This window comes from Mauremys mutica, chromosome 19 (assembly GCF_020497125.1).
Source record: "Mauremys mutica isolate MM-2020 ecotype Southern chromosome 19, ASM2049712v1, whole genome shotgun sequence".
NCBI classification, from domain to species: domain Eukaryota; kingdom Metazoa; phylum Chordata; order Testudines; family Geoemydidae; genus Mauremys; species Mauremys mutica.
The window spans coordinates 21,454,574-21,475,892 of NC_059090.1; the positions used below are offsets into that span (position 1 = coordinate 21,454,574).

At 39.4% G+C, this 21,319-nt stretch overlaps 2 protein-coding genes across 5 annotated transcripts in view; both read right to left on the reverse strand.

Moving 5' to 3' along the window:
• The window catches only part of MED13 (mediator complex subunit 13), a 77,121-nt gene extending 74,854 nt beyond the window's left edge, over positions 1-2,267 (reverse strand). The window contains exon 1 of the mRNA XM_044993691.1: positions 572-2,267. Coding sequence (XP_044849626.1) covers positions 572-637 — 66 coding nt within the window. The 5' untranslated portion in view covers positions 638-2,267. The remainder of the gene's footprint in view (positions 1-571) is intronic.
• Positions 2,268-9,446: 7,179 nt separating this feature from the next.
• The window catches only part of LOC123352989, an 86,474-nt gene continuing 74,601 nt past the window's right edge, over positions 9,447-21,319 (reverse strand). For 3 of the 4 annotated variants that reach the window (XM_044993623.1, XM_044993626.1, XM_044993627.1), the window contains 4 exons: positions 19,712-19,864; positions 17,203-17,403; positions 12,053-13,065; positions 9,447-10,187 (listed from right to left, as the gene is read on the reverse strand). In XM_044993623.1, coding sequence (XP_044849558.1) covers positions 13,027-13,065; positions 17,203-17,403; positions 19,712-19,864 — 393 coding nt within the window. In that variant the 3' untranslated portion in view covers positions 9,447-10,187; positions 12,053-13,026. The remainder of the gene's footprint in view (positions 10,188-12,052; positions 13,066-17,202; positions 17,404-19,711; positions 19,865-21,319) is intronic. The other variant, XM_044993625.1, reaches the window with a different exon arrangement.

The following is a 21,319-nucleotide window of genomic DNA, read 5'->3' on the forward strand; positions in this document are numbered from 1 at the left end:
ACATAAGGATGTGAAATGGTGCACAACACAAGTATAGGATGGTATGTGCCTTTGTAAAAATATATCACCAAAACCAGTTTAAAGAGAAAAATGATAGACAAAAGAAAGCAAGGAAAAAGTGGGGATTTAGTTGAGATTTTTCTGGGGCGTCACTACAGGGGGAGAGGAAGCAGAGAAAGTTTGCCTGAGGAAAGGGGAGTAGTGGAGCTACATACCACCTCCTGCCAGGACTAAAATAAAGATATGAGAAGGTATAGCTAAAAAGATTAATAGGAAGCAGAAAAAGTTGTGGAGAAGGAAACAGAAGAGGAAAGCAAAGTGTTGGGGTAATATTGGCCAGAAAAGACAAGAGAAGGAGGGAAGGACAATATTACATAGCCAACGGGGAGGGGGGGGAAAACAGAGAGACATAGAAAAGCTGACTGGTTCCAGGCAAGGCCTACTCTGAGGACTCATCTAGCAGAAGCTATGCTAAAAATGGCTGCTTTGCTTCCACTACCCCTTCCATCCCCCCACCTCAAAAAAATCTTTCCCTCTGTGAATAGTGTGTCTGCAGCTGGTGGACACTTACCAGACAGAAAAGGTTGGAATGGCAATCCTCCAGGCTGGCCCCGTTCGGCACGAAGCAGGAACTCATCCTCACAGCCACAACCCACACGCCATTATCCCACAGCCTCCGACAAGAAAGAAAGAGACAGACACAGAGAGAGGGAGAGAGAGAGAGACAGAGGGGAGGGAGAGACACAGAAGGAAAGGGGGGGGAAGAGGTTGGTTACACACGCACAAATAACACAATTAAATAAGGGATTTTACACACAGAGACACAAACGGGGGGGGGGGGGGAGGGAGCAGTGAAAAGTGGGCAAAAGAGTCAGAACCTTTCCTCCTCTTCTGCCAAAACAGAGGGTAAAGACAACAACAGGGGGAGAAAAGAAGGGTCAATAATCCAACGATGGGAGATTAAGATACACAATCCTCCCTGCTTCTCTTGTCTACTCAATCGAAGACCAAGGGAAGAGAAGACAGTAGCTGATCCAACAAGGGGAGAGAAGTGGGGTAATTAATCCAATGGGGCAGGAGGTAAAATGGGTTCACGGTCCCCCCCTTATCTCAGTCGCCAAACGAGGGAGTTGAGGAATAAATAATCCAACAGGGGAAATTAATCCAGCAACCTCCCTGCTCTTCCTCTTGTTTCTTAATCGCCAGATGAGAGGGGCAAATAGTGGAATGACTAGGGCTGAGTGGTTGTGGGTCGATAAGAGTCCGAGGGGAAGAGAGTAAAGCGGGGGTGTCAGATTCTTCTCCCTCTCAAAATATATTCCAAATAAATTAAAAATTAGATCAGACAAAAACTTCAGGTGTCAGAAACTAGATAAATTTTAAGAATTCCCAAGAGTGGGGTAAAATTCTCCCGGAGTGTACCCCAAAATCCGCCGGGGGGGTTCTTGAGTGAGAAGGGGACCCCGAACGCCCCCTCAGCAGCAGCCCAGCGAGGTATGTTTTCTTGTGAGCATAACCCCCCTCGACAATCCTCTTATCTGAAGGGTGAGACCCGAATATTCTCCGTTGTGCGTGAAGATCCTTCGCTGGGGGGGCGGAAGAGAGAAACTGTGGCGACCCTCAAAGTCTCTTCGGGGCAGATCTTCTCGCGGGGGGGGAGGGAGCCCCAGTTTTTTCAGAGAGGCGGATGAATCCCACGAAGTCTCTCGGCAGCAGGGGCCTACCCCAAAGTTGAGCCGAACCCCACCAAATCCCCACAGATGGGTGGGTCTCCGAACCCCACCAAGTTGCCGCGGCCGGGGGGTTCCCTCCGCCGCTGCGAACCCCGCAAATCTTCAGATGGAGACGTCTCGTGATGGGGGCTGAACCCCACAATCTCCCTAGCTGGGGAGGGAGGGACCGACCGCAGAGTCCCTCCCAAAGGGCGGGCTGAACCCCCCAATCCTCTCAACTGGGGAACCTCCGCGGACGGGGGGCGAACCCCCAGATCTCCCCAGCCAGGGGCTGAACCCCGAGTTCTCCTCAGCCGGGGGCCGAATCCCACACGCTCCGGCCCCGCCGCCAAGCGCGGAGACAGAGGGACGCGGCGGCCGCAGTCGGTGCCCCGAAGCCCCCGCTGGCGGGCCTCCGCTCTCAGCGGTGCCTCTGTCGGCGGCTGCCCGGCCGCGGCATCCTGAGCGCCCGGCTCCCGTCAGCGGGTCACCCCCATGTCGCGTCCCGGCCGGAGGGGGGGATTCTTCTCCCGTCTAATTCCGAGCCCCTTTTTCTTTAATGGCGGCCACAGGGACGAGAGTCCGGGCCCCCTTCCGCTCCCTGATTGGTCGCTGCCGCGTCACGTGGGCTTGAGCAACGATGGCCGCCGTTGAGGTTCAGGGAAAGAGGCTGCAGTGGCGCAGCCCGGCCATTAGGGTCTCCGGCAGCGCTAGGGAGCTGGGAAAGTGGGTCTCACTGCTCGTTGAGAGAGCGCCATCTAGTGGGGCGAGCTGCACGTTTGAAATTAATTTAAACCTCGAAGTTCTGGTTCGAATCCCACCTTACCACAAGGCCTCACATTTGACACTGGGTTGAATTGTGTTTCCCCAGCTCGTACCATGCTGGGGTTTGACTCCCCACTCAAAGTGCTAGTTCAAATCCCCCATAGGTGTAATCCATTTTTGCATCCCCGCAGCATCCAAACAGATGCCAAATGGCTTCAGATTCTAGCCCCAGGTCCATCACTCACCCAACATACCCACCTATAGCTAGGGTGACCAGATGTCCCAATTTAATAGGGACAGTCCCAATTTTTGGGTCTCTCTCTTATAGAGGCTCCTATTACCCCCCCACACCCTCCGTCCTGATTTTTCACACTCGCTGTCTGGTCACCCTTTTTGCCAGTTTTGGTTAGCTGTATTCCTGGAGATCTCATCACATGACCTAATCTTTAATTCCTGGAGACGCCAGGCCAATCCTGGAGGGTTGGCAACCCTACCTGTAGCATCTGCTAGTAACCCAGGGATGGGGTCCAAAATCCAAGTCTTATCAGTTCCTCCTGCACACTGGAAAGAAGTGTTAGTCTTTAAGGTACCACCAGACTCCTTGTTGTTTTTACTGGAAAGAAGGACTCAAGTCTTTTCCAAATCTTGCCACAGGCTGATAGAGGTCAATGCACAAGAGCAAATCGGCACTTTGCACTTACAGAGTGGGTTTTGCATTTTAAAATTCTTTAGAAATTATAGGCTTGAACAGCACTCTATGTATTCTATGATTCTATAGCCATCAAATCTACCCTGCTGCAGAACTGTGCTTCATTTTGAGAAAAATATTTTTTAGCATGCATGGTAGAATAGGCTTGTTCCTATGGCATGTAGTTGCAGAAGCAGTATGAATTCAGAGTTCAGAAGTGGAGGTACTATAGTAACATAACTTTACCTTTTAAAGTTTTTTTTTTAATAGTCAACATTTTATTAGGCCTATCATCATGGGTCTATTCTACCACATTCAATAGATTGCAGGTAGAATACAAACTTTAAAGCTTTATTATTTCATGTGACTCCATATATATTGTTGCTATTAGCTATATTTTAAATTTGAAAAAGTGGTTCCAGCAAAGGAAAGATACCTTAAAATATTTTGGCTAGCATAACATTTACATTAAAATATATTTTCATAGTACCCCAGCACATTAGATCAAAGCTACACAACATGATGACATTTCACAGGCCCTGAAAATTATTTCAGGACCCATGAAGGTGCTGAATGTCTACTTTCTGCACGTCTTGAGTAGGAGTGGGGGGAAGGGACACTCTATAAATAAATTTATAATATAAAAAAAGACAATGAGCAGGTGTAGATTTATCTGTTTCTAAGACAGATAAACTTTGTAGATTTACTTCTCACACAAAGAATATTTTTGTATGTCAGTGTATGCAAGCACGATTTTCATTTATTTATTTTAATTAGAACTAAACTGGAATGTTTTTAACCCAAGAGATTCATTCCCTCACTGCTGTTGTAAATATAGCAGCTAGGGACAGGGCTGGGCTGGGGGGAGGGTACTTTGGAACAGAAGCCCCTTTCCAACTCAAAGCAGAAGCAGATGGTTTTCTCCATAGTGACTGAAGATGAGGACAGCAGTAGCAAGATCTGTGCTGCTGCAGTACTCAGAACTGACTCCTCTGGGCTGCTTTGGGTACTTAGACGCACACAAAAGACCTCCAAAGTTTCAATGTAGCACTTTGGTCGTTAGAGTAATTATCTCCCTGCACAGAGATAAAGAGTTGTTTGCAACGTTATTAAGTCACACATCCCCAAGGAGAAATTCAACACTTTGAAAGAGCTAAAAGAAAGAAGAGTTCAGCATTCACACAGAAGTACTGTTGTGGTTTCTACCAAACAGCATCTTTAGGAAAAGATAGGATTTGATTGAGGGAATGGAAACATGGGAATACTACACACTGTAGAGCAGATTTTCAACTGGTGTAAATAGACCTCTCTACTGATTTCACTAGAGTTACACCAGCTTCCATCAGCTGAGAATCTGGCCCTGTCTCCTTAAACAGCACATACTAGTAGAGCTAATCTGGAGTATAATACTAGCTTTGCCACTGATTCACTATATAGTCTTGGGCAACTCACTTAAGTTCTATGCCTCAGTTTACTTATCTATAAAATGAAACTAATAATTGTATTTAACTATTTCATGTCATGTTAGTTAATATTTGTAAATACTTTGCTATCCTTATCTAAAAGGCGCATTATAGATGCAAAATACCTGTCCAATAATATTGATATAAACATGCCACCTTCCTAAGAGGAGGGAGAAATAAAATGTATTTAAAAATCTTTATCTGAAGTACTAGTTGATCTCTTTCTTCTCTTTTTCTAATTTGCCATCTCCCTCCTATATTTTATCTGAATTAAATTATAAAATCATCAAGCCACTAACTGACTTATTTGTTCTATGAAGAGTCATGCACACAAATGGGGCTGCATAAACAATATTAAGGTACGCTGGATAATAGTCCATGTTTTCCTAATCATGTATGGTCAATTTTGTATCGTTAGGTAGCTTTGAGTTTAATTTAATAAATACAATTTGAAAACAAAGCCTCTTGAAACATGCAAGAAACAAAACAAAAAAAGCCCAACCGTGTTGTGAAATACTGGTGCTGGAGATAGTACAGTGATGAAGGCTGTCTAAAATAGAATGTATCTGAGCAACTTCCAGAAATGCATTAAAGAACATGATTAGCATCTGTCACATGTGCTCTTTCTTTCTCTTCCTCTCCCAAGAGGGAAACTGTATGGGATTTTTTATTTTTAATGTAATATCTTATATGTACACAGTACACTGTGCTTTGTGCTAGCAAAGGCAAGGTCAAAGAAACACATCTTGCATTTAGAAGAGAAGGGAGTGAGGTCTGTGGTGGTTCTAAGGCTCAACTTCGTATAATAAAAACGTCAAGAGTTAAGAGAATGTTGATGATCCAATTTAAAAATTAACCAGTTTTCAGAAAGGAGATAATGGGGGAAATGTTCAGCGTTGCACAAGATTGAAGCCAATGAAACTGATAGGAGTTGGCAGTTGAAACCCAGTGCAGTACCTTAACATTTTACTCATTTATCCCTACATATTATACCCCTTTCACTTTTCACTTGGCTCCAAATCACCATCTAAATATCAAGCCAAGAAAGGGGAAGAATATCTTGTTTTCCCTGTAGGCAGAGGTGTTTGTTTCAATAATAATAATGATTTGCGGAGAAGGAACAAAAAGCAAATCCTTCTTTCCCCAACATTGTTAGCATTTCTAAACTGTTCGTTTATGCTTCCCTTTCCCTTACAAGATAAAACATTCCCCTATTGAATAAGAAAAGTCAACAGATTACATACAGGCTGTCCTGAGGAATCTCTCCGTTGAATGATTTTGAAGAAAATGGTACATTTTGAAAGTAAATTCTAAAAAAGCAGAGAAGGCATCCAGAGGATACCAGCAAGAGCATAATAAACACAGCTTGGGAGGTGAACAACATGACCCAGCATCTCTTCCAGTACACCATTAAATGTTTAAGAACAAGAGATGAAAAATTACACAGGTGTAACCAGTTTATGATTGTGAACCAGAGGTTGCAAAAACTGGCCCTCCCTTCAAGTGTTACAGCTGACCATTCCCTCCTTAGCACTGCCTCTCCCATCACTCAAATATCAAGTCTCACTTCTTCAAATCTGTCTCAGTAATTTTTAATGCCCTAATAATCATAAAATATAAGAACCACCAAACAGAATTGCCTCCCATCTTTATTCCTCTCCAGTTCCCAACTTACTTCCCTTCAAGAATTCTTATTTTTTGTTTACAATGGCACTAATACACCCTGCACCAACACCACTTTTTATCCTTTACTCTAGACACACCCTAAGTGGCTATAAGGGAATATGAGGGGATGTCTATACAGCAAAGTTATACCTGTATAAATGTGAATTTAAAACAATATAGTCATACCAGTATAACTCCCCATGTTGACACTCTTATTCAGGTATAAGAATGCCTTTTCTTGGTTTAGCTTACATTGCTTTGGAAGGGGTTTAAGCTAAACTGAAAAGGCACTCTTATTCCAGAATTCATGTAACTGTATCGGTTTAACTATACCGTTTTATTATCCCAGTATAACCAGTAAAACTTCCCTGTGTCAAGAAAAGCCCTGAGTCAAGGGAGGGAAAGGGAGTCTAATTAGTTGTTTTTCCTCCCAAATTACAAAGTGGAAAAAATAAGAAGAGTAACTTAAAGTGCCCACCTTCCATCTTAATTTACACCTTCTTCTGGCTGCTCAGTATGCAAAGTGACGCTAATTTAGATACCCACTTAACTACCTGTAATTTACACTAATTTACCCATCTCTAAATTTCATCCATTTACTTTTGTTTCACCATCTTTTTTAATGAAAATTGTTCAGATACTTTTTGGGCACATGCAAATGACTATCTAGATAACACAATGTATTCTGCTAATTGAGGTACATGGGTCACATGCCAAGTAGCCAAAGTTACAGCAGTTCAAGTGATTATTGTAATAGAAGCATATGTCAAGTCATATAAACTTATGACAGATTTATGCCAACAGTTCCCCTGCCTCTTTGAGACAGGGAATGCAATCATTGCTACAGAATAATTAAAGAGATCACAACATTAGAAACAATTAAAAGGACTAGTAATAATACAGATTAAAATATTATACGATTAAATTTTTCTTTAACAACTATTCAGTATACCCAACATACGCGATTGTGCACACGAGAATTACCTTGATGCAGACTTTGTTCCTAGTGGAATGAGGATATGGCCAGTGGCTATTGGACAGCCCCAGTCAACAAGGGAAGATAAATTGTTATTAAAAGATTACCAGAATCCCTTCTCACTAATTTATTTTTCTACTAAATTATTTAAAACATTTTCTCTGTAAAACATATCTTTTGCAGAGTAATAAAAATGCTGTATTTCTTAGAGAGTTAAGGTTATGATAAGAAAAGCAAAAGACAACTGACAAGTAACAATGGCTTAATTAAAAGTATACCACTCCTATTTACACAGTTTTTTTCTGATTTAGTTTCACTATCTTAAAATATATATATTGAAATATAAGGCAGAATTTCTACCAATCTATAGACATTTATAAAGTGCTCCCCACTGTACTTTTTCAAGCACTGATCCTGCAATTGGACCCCCATGCAAAAGGGTCTTCCCATGCTGAACTGATTGCAGGATTTGGGCCTAACTTTGTAACTTTCTAGTAATCTACAGTTCGCATCATGAACACCATCACCAATGGCTAGCATTTAATTTCTGTTCAAGCTCTCTTCTGATTTTTCTAAGTATTTCATTTCACACTCATTTTATTTGAAAAACAGAGTTTGTAGGATTGGATATATTGCCAGCTAGCTGGGGTATGAGGTGCAGACTGAGCACTAAAGGCTCAGCCACAGAGCTGGTAATTATTGTAATTGGTCCATTTGAAGCACAATATATCAAGTGGTACAGAGAGTTCAGATTCATGCCAGTCAGTCTCCAGTTGGCACAGGCAGTACTATCAGGAGGATATAGAGATCTCAACAGGATTTATTATTGGCATCTGCTCAACAGTTCTCTTTTCCAAATGGCTTAAAAGGGGGTTGGGTGAAAGCTAATTTTTAACAATTTAAGGTACCTAAAATGGATGGATCCCCACAGCCACATTGTCTGCAATAGTAATTACTATCAAGCAATTTAAACAAGAGGGATTAAAATATTATTACTGTAAATAAATGTCTATCAGGCTTTAACAAATATGCCCTGACCACTACAAAGTTACCAAAACATTTACTATGAACAGTACTACTATAAGTATGTGCAGCACTCCAGAGGACAAGGTACAGTAGAGTATTTACATAATGTGTGTTCTTCTGTAAACAATTAAATCAAGTTACTGAAATCCTGGCATACATACTGAATGTACAGTACCAAAACTGCCTAGCAAATAGGTTATGGGAATAAGAGAACAATAACTTACTTTTTAATGAAAAAAATTAACTCACAGGCGGTAGGGCTGGGGGAGCTGATTAGATCCAACTAAATATCTATTCTAATGCATTTCTAGGGTACCGTCACTGTGGTGTGAAGGCACTATACACAGTAATTAAGATTTTCATTAAGCGTTTTTCACTCTGGATTCTGCTCTTCAACTCACCTACCTTAAGCTGCTTTTTCATTAATACCTCCTCAGGTTTGGGTATTACAGGACTACTTTCACAAGATGGTGAATTTTGTATTGTGGTCTGATTTTCATTGGTGGGTCAGGTTTTAGTAGAGGACCCTATTAAACTATGTGGGTACAATATAGTGCAGTGAAAAGAAGGTAATCTGAGAATTCCTGTATTGTTAGGCCCTGCTCCTGCAAAGACTTAAACATGCAGGTGAGTAGTCCTTTTGAAGTCCCTGGGACTACACATGTGTGCAAAGTTACACGTGCTTCAGGGTTTCAATTAGTTTCATATTGTTTAATGGAAAAAATAATAGAAGACTACTACCTATTTAGGCACAAGTCTTAAGAGTCTGTTAGGTAAGGAATCTCACAATAGGACATTTCTGCACTTCTCAAAAAAGCACTTGTATTCCCACAGGTCAAAGTATTAGGGGAAAAGAAATGAACCGTCTCAGATGAATGAGGGAGTGAGGATGTTCTTTGAATCTACAGCTTGGAAGGGGGAGTAATGGGTTTGCAAATAACCATAAAATTTACCATTATAGGCCTGCTCCTGCAGCCTTTACTCACATTAAAGTCCCAGTGACTTCATATGCTGCCGGATTGGGTCCTATATCCTTGTGTTCCAAAGGGCCACATGCTTATCATAAGAACCCTTCTGGTAACCACCAAACAGTGTAATTTGAAATATCTTTATTTGCAGCAACATGACACAGCAAGATTTGTTATGTTATTGGCTAACAAAGCTTTGTTTCAGCTACAAATAATCTAATTAAAGGAACAGTAAATCAAGTTACAATAAGGCCATGTTGCCTTTATACACAAGACCTACAAAGTATTACAAAGAAAGGTTTGGTTTACCAAAAGAAAAAGCGTATGATGTAACAATGATTGAGTGAAGAGAAAAATCATTCAGGATTTTTTAGTATTTATATATGTTACCAAGTAAATTAAAAATCTAATCAGTAGGTCTGATATCAGAAATTTGCTATGATGAGTCATGAAAAAACATTTTTATATAGCAACAACAGACAGAAGATCCTGTGCTTTGCATGGTAACAAACTACCTTCTAGGAGGCCACATTCACAAGTTACTGCAGGTCAGACAAAGAAATTGATTTGTTTGGTGCAATAAATGATGGCAGACCTTTAGATATTTGAGGTGTAACAGATGGTTCTCTAGGAAGAGCGCACAGACTGGCAGACAGTACACTTCATTAGAATGGCTTGGAATGTCTTCAGCAATTACACACTGAATGCTTTAGAAAAAAAAGAACTGTCATCTCTATGATTCTCTCAGTGCAAACAGTGTTTCTTTCCCTGTTCTGATTCTAAAGAATGATATCTTCTCATAACACACAAGCTACTGACAAAGTGAGTCAATAAGCTGGAAGGGGGAGTTAGGGGATACCTTCAGCCCTTCAATGATTATAGGAAGCAAGGCTCCAGGCTGATGCTCTCCCAAGATATTGTTATCTGTGGAAGGAGGAACAAAAAGGAAAAATCTTAACATTTAGATAAAACAAGTTTTGACATGTAACTGTGAGAGTACTTTATCTATAGCTATCTATACTACAGAAATGTAACTTTTGGAGGAGAGAGAAGTGTAAAAACAAGCCTCTTCAGCCTCTTAGGAGCTGGGAGTGCTGCTGAGGCAGCGTGCTGAGCCCTTAGGGGAAGCAGTGGAGGGGAAAGGGAGTACATTACTCAACAGTAACCCCCCTCTGGTAGATTAAGGGGCATTACTGCTGGGCTCTGAAGAGTCCTATTAATCTGGAAGATTATGGCTACATGCCTTGAGGGCAGGGTATAGAAAAAAGGAGTTCTTCAGGGGTATGACAGGGATTCTCTCTCCCCAGCTTGTGACATGACTTGCTATTGTAGCCATTAACAGTTCACAATCACAGATAAAATAAGAAATAAAACAGTAATAGATATGCTGATGTTGGTATTATAAGTAAGGTTTAAACAAACATCTCTTCTTTCCAGAATAGTCATTTCTGAGGTCAGACCTTATCAATCAAATTTCACCCTGGATAGAATTTTATATAGCAGAGTAAATACTAACCAAAATGTGTCCTTTTAACCAATTGTAACTTAAACATTGAGGAATCATAACTGCATTACTCCCCCTCCAATTAGCAGCAGCTTTCTTTATGTATGGTTATGAAGCGTAAACTGTTCACTTGTCATTACAAAGACCTTCTGTAGAGGACTTAAAAAAACAGCAACAGCAATTAAGATGATGACAGCAGAGGTGGATTAGGCACATTATGTCAGAAAATACCCAGCTGTTTCCTTTTCAGCAAAGGACACACCAGGCATCTGAAATGCTGTGGACAAATTTTGCCAGTCCACATAGCACTGGTGATTATTTTAGGTATGGTAGGGACTCCCAAGATGGGGGTATGGATAAGAGAAACTAAAAAGAATATCATAGAGTGAATGACTTTCTTTTAAAATCACCAACAATCCCTTCTGTGATACAAAACTCTTTTTTTTACCAAGAGTACAGATATTCTATTTTATAAAATGTATTATTTGCACGTGAAATTGACTAAAAGCAAAGTGAAACTGACTAATCTATTTTCATTGCCAAACTGAGAAATCCAAAATGTACTAACAGCCTAAAGAGTGAACAGTAAATCAGATAATGCAATTCTTTCACTTGGTTGTACTGGAAGGCATTTAAAGAGTTAATTAAGATTATAGGACTCAGTACACCTAGGTTATTACAATCACATGTGCTTCTCTGTGCGGCTTGCTCCTGCCTGCACATCATCATGACATTAATAATCTAAGGAATAATTTGTAACACAAGTAAGGAATTTTTAATTTAATTTTTAAGCTGATATTGTCCATTTAAGAAAAAAGATATCTGAAATATAAATGCTTTAGTTTGGATGCTTTCAGATGAATTGAAAGGACGAAGAACATCTGAGGAAATAAGATACATTTCATTATTGGTACAGTATGAAGGACAATGGCAAACACTACAAACACGTTGAAGCAGACACTCAGGTGAAGAAACTGTCTCTCTTTACAGTCCTCCTAAAAATACATCATTGGAGGAACTGTATGACTGGATCATCAAGAAGATTTCCTTCACCTATAAGTTATTGTTTCTGATAAAAGGGCAAATATATCAAGTGTTGTTATAGATGGGAATTGTCTATTTGCCATTTTTTGCCCATCACAATAATTTGATTATCCACGATCTCTTATGCAAACACAGGAATGCAGAAAACATGCCATCTGTTAAATGCACTGTGTGGACACTTAACTCTGCTTTACATTTAGAAAGAGCTGCAGATGCACAAGCTCAAACATTAGATACTTACCAAATTATTTTTTATTGTTGAGCACAAAACATCTGTGGCATATAGCCCTTAGCAGTCCCATAACCATAGGTTTCCTTTCATCTAAGTGTGTCTGGTTTGGAGGAGTGAAGCACATTCCTGGTGTATAGCTTACACAGCTATGCAACTCCTCCCCTATTCCAGGGAGAAGTCAGACTTCAGCAAGTTCTTCTGTCATAGACTGAACTCAAGATTTTGGGGCAGATTTCAGGTGAGGCTCTGAACAAGAACAGCACCATCACCATCTCAACATCCTCACAGCTCTGTCAGTTCTAGCTGGTAGCCAGCTAGGGGAACTTGAAAAGGATTGTGCCTCACACAAAGATCCTTATAGCTATGCAAGCAGGGCTGAGAATTTGGCTCTATATGGATGAATAATTAAGTATCATTAAGCCACTAAGGGGTTTGCAATGTGGCAAAGGAGTGAAGAGGTGGCCATTCTTTATTTGACACCTACAGAGTTGCAAATGATAGAAGACCAATGCATCATACTGCAACTATTTCAGGAGGCCACAGGACATGGAAGCTGAGCTGCAACAATGCTGTCCCGGGTAACCTAATTTTACTAAGATTTCCTAATGGATAAGACAATAAGGTACAAAGAGACTTTTTAATCAGCTGTTGTTGCTGTCCGTATAATCGCTGTTGAAAATGAACTTTCACATTTATAATCAGGAAAACAACAAAAGTACATTTTGAATCAGCAGTAAATGGAACAACTTTAATGTAAAGATATATACAATTTATACCCCATACATGCAGGAAGAAATGCTTTTTGTACAAAAGATTCTTAATTCTATTATTTATATATATTTTTTAAATCAGTAAGTTATAAAATGGAGGCAAAATACACATAATGTATACTTAGTTTTAGGTAGAGCTTGAAAATATGTTTGATCCAGTTTAAGAATTTGATCATTTTGATTCCCTTCAAAGGTGAAGAATATTGGGTAAGCTCACAGATGACCATAACCTGCATTCAAGAGGATTGTTTCCTGTAATAAAATAAAACATTGGTTGACCTACATGCACAGACTTGAATATTTTGTAGATAAGAGGTTTGAGACATTTCCTTTTAATTTTTTTCCCTTAAAAGTATTCTATAGTAAAATATTTGATGAAAGAAACATTACTTGAGGACACCACTCCTTCCTAATATTACTTAGGGATATACAGAAATTGAGGTTGATTGGCTACAGCAAAGATACACTGTTCGGCTACTTTAATCACTTAAGTTCCATGCTCTCATGCCCACTTTAAGACTGACCCCTTATGGCAATTAAGTTGACAAAGAAAATAAGAGCATGTGAACTCACTGGATTCTTGAAGACATAAACTATTGCAAATAAACCTGAGTAACTCACTTACTCCATGGCATCCTAACTGTAGACTATTGGTAACTGAATATTGTTCTACATTTACAAAATTATGAGGAGCTTTCTAGGCATTCTTACCAAATCTTTTTCGTATTTGATTTGAAGGTGAGAGAAAACGTGGCACAATAAGGGCATGAAATTAAGAATTTCTATGCCAGAATAGACCTATAGACCATTTAGTGTGATATTCCATCTCAAAAAGTGGCTACTGACAGACGCTTCAGAAAATTGCAAAATAAACACACAACATGCTCCTAATTGTAAAATATGAAAGCTTTATTAGAATTAATCTTCCTGCTTAGGCATCACATACAGAAGAAACTCCACTCAGAAAAGTAAAGCAATCTTTTCCTTATAACACTTGGTTCAATCAGAGTTTGAACCTGATTAATTGTATTAGCATATGCTTTCACAAAGAACAAAATATGTATGTGAAAAGAGAGAAATAGCAGGGTCCCCACAGGATCTGTACTGGGACCAGTGCTATTCAACATACTCATAAATTATCTGGAAAAATGGAAAAACAGTGAGGTGGCAAAATTTGCAGATGATACAAGCATTTTGGAGGATTGAAGTAAAATTCAAAATGACCTTGACATATTGGAGAAATGCTCTGAAATCAGCAAGATGAAATTCAGTAAAGATAAGTAAAAAGTACTTCATTTAGGAAGGAAAAAAAATCAAACGCACAAATATATGACGGAGAATAAGTACTGCTGAAAAGGATCTGGGAGTTATAATGGATCACAAATTGAATACAAGTCAAGAATGTGATGCAGCTGTGAAAAACACTGATATAATTCTGTGGTGTATTAACAGGAGTGTCATATGTATGACAGGGGAGGTAACTGTCCCACTCTACCTTGCACTGGTGAGGCCTCAGTTGGAGTACTCTGTCCAGTTCTGGGTACCGCACTTTAGGAAAGATGTGGAGAGACTCCAGAATGGAGCAACACACATGAAAGAAGGTTTAGAAAACCTTCTCTTTGAGGAAAGGTTTAAAAAACTGGGCATGTTTAATCTGGAAAAAGGAAGACTGAGGGGAGACCTGATAACTGTCTTCAAATATGTTAAGGACTGTTATAAACAGAAATGTGTTCAATTGTTCTCCATGTCCACTGAAAGCAGTAGAAAAAATAATGGGCTTAAACTGCAGCAAGGGAGGTTTAGGTCAGCTCTAAGGAAAAGCTTTCTTACTATAAGGGTACTTAAGCCTTGGAAGAGGTTTCCAAAGGAGGTTGTGGAATCCCCATCATTGGAGAATTTTAAGATCAAATTGGACAAACACCTGTCAGGGATGGTCAAGGTTTACTTGGTCCTGGCTCCGCAGGGGGCTGGACTTGACAAGTTCTTGAGGTCTCTTCCGGTCTTACATTTCTATGGTTCTATGAAGCATTTATACTTGATGTTATTTTCTACAAGTCATGAAAAACAGAAATTGCAGTCAATTAACACTGCAAGGGAAGTGCTTTAGAGACTAAAAAGTAATCAAGTCGAAGCCGAACAAAAACTTGAATTGAGTCTTTTCTGCCTGGGCAGTGACAGTAGAGTGTTTATGACTCTCTGAAACCTAAGTGCCAAATGACTGAATTTAAAAGTCGGTTTATATGCAAAACATGTATTTATAAGCAACCTTACTGACCCAAGGACACCTCCAAAAATGCTGAGGGACAGAAGACTGGATGATCTATTTGAGAAACTTTAAATAAGTAGCTTTCCTTTACCTTCATAACATCCTTTTCTCATTCTACTCAGTTACGTAAGTCCTAGATCTGAAAGTCAAAATCTGTAACTGTGTCAGCTTGCACTGATTCATGATACTGCAGCTCTTCCTGCCACATTACAAGAATCAATAGATCTCTATGCCTTTTGGAATTACCTTCCTAAATACCCCTGCTTTTTGTATGTGTGTGGTAATAGTAAGCATTGTTTCAAAAGAGGAAATTTTATTTAGCCACCATGAGGACCTCGTAGCTGGTCACAATGCATTTAACATTACAAATTGGTAAAACTACCAGTACCAGCAAAGCCAAACACAGATTGTGAGAGATGGAAACAAATCAAGTACAAATAGACTGTGTGCCAGGTTGAAAGCATATAGACCCATTTAGGATGTACATTTTGGAGGAACAGTCTTAGTCCACAAATATGAGTTTAAAATCAGATGGGAATGGCATTCGCTCAAAGTGTCTTTGTGGGCAAAGGGGTTTCACCTGGTCTCATGACTAGTGAAAATGTTGGAGTTCTGCTTGGAGACACCCAATTTGTGCCAATTTTCCAGAGTGCTAGAATTTAGGAAGGAGGATTTTTTCTGAATGTTACAGAATAAGGTAGTACTAGGCACCAATGACATGGACTGACAGAGATGGGTTAATACTTCCTCTTTCAAAGAAGGAAAGAGCACTGATGCTTGCTCCAAGTGAAGGGATTAGAACCTAAGAACGGCCATACTAGGTTAGACCAAAGGTTCATCTAGAAAAGTATCCTGTCTTCTGACAGTGGCCAATTCCAGATGCTCCAGAGGGAATGAACAGAACAGGTAATCATCAAGTGATCCAAGTTATACCAACGTAAGTTTGTAGTGCAAACCAGGGCTCAGAAACAGCACCAATAGCCATAGTTGTGACCCAAGATACTAAGAGGATAAATAAATCAGGATTATATTCAACATTCAGTAAACTTCTAACACGTATTGAGAGAGAACTCAAAGTGTTTTAAGCAACAGCAAATTACGCGTATCACAAACAAATTCTTGTTACTACAGCAGGGCTAGACCAACTGTGGTGAGTTTAGAGTGACCAGATGAGAGACCTGAAATATCGGGACATGGGGGGAGAGGCAGGGGGATCACCAGTGGAGCAAAAAAAAAAAAAAAAAAGAGCCGCCGGAGCATAGGAAAAATTGGTGGGGGCTGAGCTCCCACCGGCAGCTCCCCACCGCACCAGCTCAAGCCTGGGAGGGAGAGGGGAAGAGGAGGAATGTGGCGTGCTTGGGGATGAGGCGGGGCCAGGGCGGGGATTTGGGGAGGGATCCAATGGGGCAGGGAGGGGCAGAGTTGGGGCAGGGGCAGGGCCAGGGCTGAGTTGGGGGCACAAGCCTCTTCCGCCTGTGCGCCAGAGTGCAAAATATCAGGACAATTCGTGTTCCGAGCCGCGGGGCAAACAAGTAAATATCGGGACAGTCACGATAAAATTGGGAAGTCTGGTTACCCTAGGTGAGTTAAATAATTCCCCCAGCACACTAAAAGACAGCTATGCTTTGGGAAGTTGGGGCTAGCTAATATTAACAGTCAGGCTTTCCCTGTAATGAGAATGTAACAACACAGAAAAAGGCTTGTTTTAACTACACATTTTGGTAAAAAGACATCTCTTTTTAGTTAAGTTTCATTTGGTACCAGCCTGAGGAAAGCCTTCTTAACTATTAAGTTTAAAACACAGGTTGTGGGAAGTTTTTGTTTGATTTGACAGAGTTCTGAAAAGTCCAGATACATCAATCACCTTTCATACTTGACTGTGGCTTACTTGACAAAGAGCCACAACAATTTTGTCTGACACGGTTTAAAAACAAAGAAAATATTCCCTGTATAGATGATTTTTTTCAAAAGTTTAAGGGAAACCCACTGATTTATTTAAGTATTGATCAGAGGTGCTTAGAGTGCTTGGGGAGATGCCTCTAATTTTACAAATAGAAATAAATAATAAATAACTGGAGGTTACATGTTAATTTATAGCAAAAACTTAGAACGTTCACGCTTACCACAAGACTGTAAAAAGCGTTTCCCATTGCTTCTTTGTAAAAATACTCTTGTTGATAATATTCAGGGCTATGTCGTCCCAATTTTCTTATTTTTTTATCCATACTGTGCAGAACTAGCTGTGACAGCTCCTGGCCTCTCTTGTTTGCTTGAGTGTCCACAAATTTCTTTGTGTTGGCAACAGTTAGAAGGTTGTTTAGAACCTTAATTTTAAAGAGGTACAGTTTTAAAAATTTGATATAAAGCATGAGATCAAAGCTATTAAAACATGAACTGGATTAATACTTTCAGAACTAATTATCTCCTCCCCCGCCCCCTTGAAAAATTATTTCGGACAAAGGGACACTGACAATGTTTTTTGTTTGTTTAGGGAGGAGGGGGCAAATTTTTAAGAAAAATCAGTATCTTACAGATCTTTAATTAGTATGGGCTTGAAAATATTAAATTCCTTTTCTGCACTTTTATTAATATGTTTACAAGAATTATTTCAGTGGGGAAGAAACTCATTGTTTCTCCTACACAGTCAGTAAAGCTGTCAATGCACAAAATAATCAAACTAGACAGTTTCAATATTCAGTTAGACTAGAGATTACTTGTAATATAGAAAATACATAATATTCAGATAAAGTGATTTTCAGATTGATTGTGTCGCTTTAATTTTATAAATGTAACATCTAAAAAGTGTCTGTTTTACCATAACTTTATCAGGATTAAGCAAGCATCACTATATTTATGTCTAAAATGTAAATTTTCATTTCTGAAAAAGCATGCCCCAATCCCAGTTTGACTTTCACATACTAAGTACCTACAATTTAGGCATTGTACTTGCATGACACCAGTATACCCTGGGCAAGCACACAACTGGGAGAGGTTTCTGGTGGAGACTGAAAAAGCTTCTCTATATAAGAAAGTTGCACTAGTTTAAGTAAAGGTGTGATTTTTATACTGATTTAGTTAAAACACTACAAAAGTCTGTTTGAATATTTTTATTTTGGCTTAAACCAGGCTTATTTTGGTTTAGGTTAGGTTGATTGGGGATAGATTTAAGATCAAACAAAACAGGACACACTTAAACCAAAAGGAGTTTCTATGCATAGGCTTGCACCAGTTAAAAACATTTTAAATTAAACTGGTGTAACTTTCTTACATAGCTAAGACCATACACCAGGGCAGATGTGTAATATTGCTTCTTCCAAGCCCCATGTTCAAGGACTGAAAATGGTTAATAACAAAAGGTGAGAAAATAAGAAAAACAACAGTTAACAACAAACAAATAATAGCTGAGGTACGTAATATACAACTTCTACATACTTTACATTCTCTGATGCATCTTATTGTTAAACCTGCTTGACAATCTTGTCTTTGCTATGTATTACTACTATTACTGTATATTACTGTATATGCATATACAGTAATATTTAGTGTATTTATGTCTTACTATTGTCTAATGTTTGCTACAGAGTGTTAACCTCCTATGCAGAACATAAAGGAAGACACAGTCTTAAATTTTGGTTGACATAGTTTTTCTCTGGTGAATTAGCACTGATAAACTTCAGGGGAAAAGCGAGTTTTAAAGAGGGTTTCAAATCAGAATGGGAAGTAGGCTTGTTGGTTGGTGTACAAGGTTCAGGAGTGAGTTACAGATGTAAGGGACAGAATGAAAGAAATCATGTAGAGTGAAAGGATATATAAGAAATACTTAGAAGGGCAACCTTCAATGAACATAAGAAGTGAGAGGAAGAGTAGGAAGAAATGAGAGCTGAGATGTTCTGAAGAGCTTGGAAGAATGAGAACCTTGAATTTCATGTAAAAGATTAAAGAAAGGCAATTAGGCAATTCAAAGAGGGGATGGACATGGTGAGAGAAAGATGATTTTGGCAATACCATTTTGGATAGATTACAGGGGAATGGGACGAGACCAGAGAGGAGGTAACAGTGGTCAAGGTGAAAATTGGTCAAAGTGTGGACTAGGAATTCAGCAGTAGGAAAAGAGGGCAAGGATGAAATTTAGAGAATGTTGCAGATGAAGAAACCAAACAAGCTGGCAATAGCTCAGATGTAGGGGTTAAAGAGACAGAAGAATCAAAAGAAACACTGAAGCAGTGATCTGCTAGTGACTCAACCATTATTCTGCTGGGAAAAAGGGGATTTCAGTTTTTGTCATAATTAACTTTAGTGTGTGGTAGGATAACTAGAATGAGATGCCAAAAAAGTATGGACACGTAAGACTGAATAGAGAGGGAGTGGGTGGGGAAAGGTAGATTTGTTGTCCTTAAGTGGAGAGATAATGAACAAAGACAAAAGAGAGAGAATGTGATACCCAAGTGATGAACTGTGAGGGGAAAAAAGGGAGTGACTGAAGATGACCTTAAGGAGGTCTACGGAGAACAGAAGGAAGGAAATTAAGAGAAGCTTCCAAGAAAGACGTTGAAGGAGTACTTAGAGAGGTAGAAGAACCAGTATAATATATGTATGATTTATTTAATTTCCATCATATAAACTTGAACTTACAGGTAGCTCATAATGCTCCTCTTCAAAGTAATGACCATCCCAAAACTCAAGAGTAACACTGCCAAAAGTTGGCAAAAGTTTTAATGTCTTTTTCTTTATACCTTCAGCCATAACATCCTTCACTGGCTGAGAGATTACAGACTGGAGAAATTCCTGCAAAATACACAGAAAAAGTCAGATTCCTCCAAGAAAAAAAAAGATTAAACATGAACTGCCTATTTTTTACTCCCATAAACTGTCCATCATTTATCTTCACACTTCAAGCTTCTGTACTGGAAGTTAGGATGTAAGATTTTGCAAAGCATAATGCCATCCTCTGCCTAGTTTATCTATTAGTATTCTTGGATAATGAGCATATTTTCTCTTTAGTAATCTCTTTGAATGGTTTTTGGACTATATTTATTTGTTTACGCAACACCATTTACCCAGTAGCTAGCATATTTCTTTATTTTACAGCTTACAAGAAGGACCCTAAAGCCACAACAGTTTGGTGCTATTGCACATACAGGAACCTAAACTAACTTCTTCTGCAATTCTGCAGGTATAGCGATTTACACGTTTGCATCAATAGCATCAAGAAACAAAACACTGTCTCAAATTTTGAAATCAGCAGATTTTATTTAACATCACAGTTATAAATCCAGGGCAATAAAAAAGTGTACTAGAGCAATATCTCATAAATATAATGATGCTTTGCAGATGTTTGCTATTTAATCCAATGGAATGAACGTATAGTTCCATGTGGATAAATTATAATCAGACCCCATCATACCAGAGGCAGTGAGAGAGGGTTCAATCTCAAAAGGCAAATTTCTTGATACTGGACTGATAAAATTTTTTGAAATTTTGAAGCTTAATTTATTTCATACAATAAAAACATGTTGTACCACAATTTATCTAACCTTTTAATAAAAGTTTGGAACTCAGGCATGCAATATTTACTCTCAGAAATAATCTTTGCTCGTGTGAATGGCCCTCAATTAAATCAATGGGATTACTTACAGAATCAGACCAGGGAGGTGACAAGATTGAGGTCTAGAATAAGCAGCAGACAAATAATAACTGCTGCTCTTTTAGTGCCTCCTGCTGGCCAGATCACTAATATTTGTCTCAAAGGAGGCTGATCATCCACCACTAGGGCAGAATAAAAAATCCTGTCATGATTGTTTAATTCGGAGGGAGTTGTTCCCACCAAATCCTCAGTCTTCCCATGAGTATCTCTTTGGTACTTCTTAGCAGTTAGTTTTGGAAGATATGGAGTACTGGAAATAGTTATTTGCGCTTTTGGACACAGTGGGCCTTATCTGTGCAGACAGGACCTGCAGGATCCCAGCTGAAATCAGCTGGAAAACTTGGACTCAAAATGAGTGTAGCATCCAGGCAAAGCACTCCCTTGCAAATGCAATTTAGTAGTTAAGGTGGAGTTGTATAGGCATATCACAGTACAGAGGTGGGTGCAAACTGCTTAGTCCTCAGTGAGCCAGGCTTACATTTTTCTTAAAGACAGCTCTGGTGTAAGTTAAAATTCTCCTGGCTGACCAGTATAAAGCTGGATGATGCATGGTTGGATGCCAGGGATTCTAGCACCATGAAAAAGTAAAAGGTCTT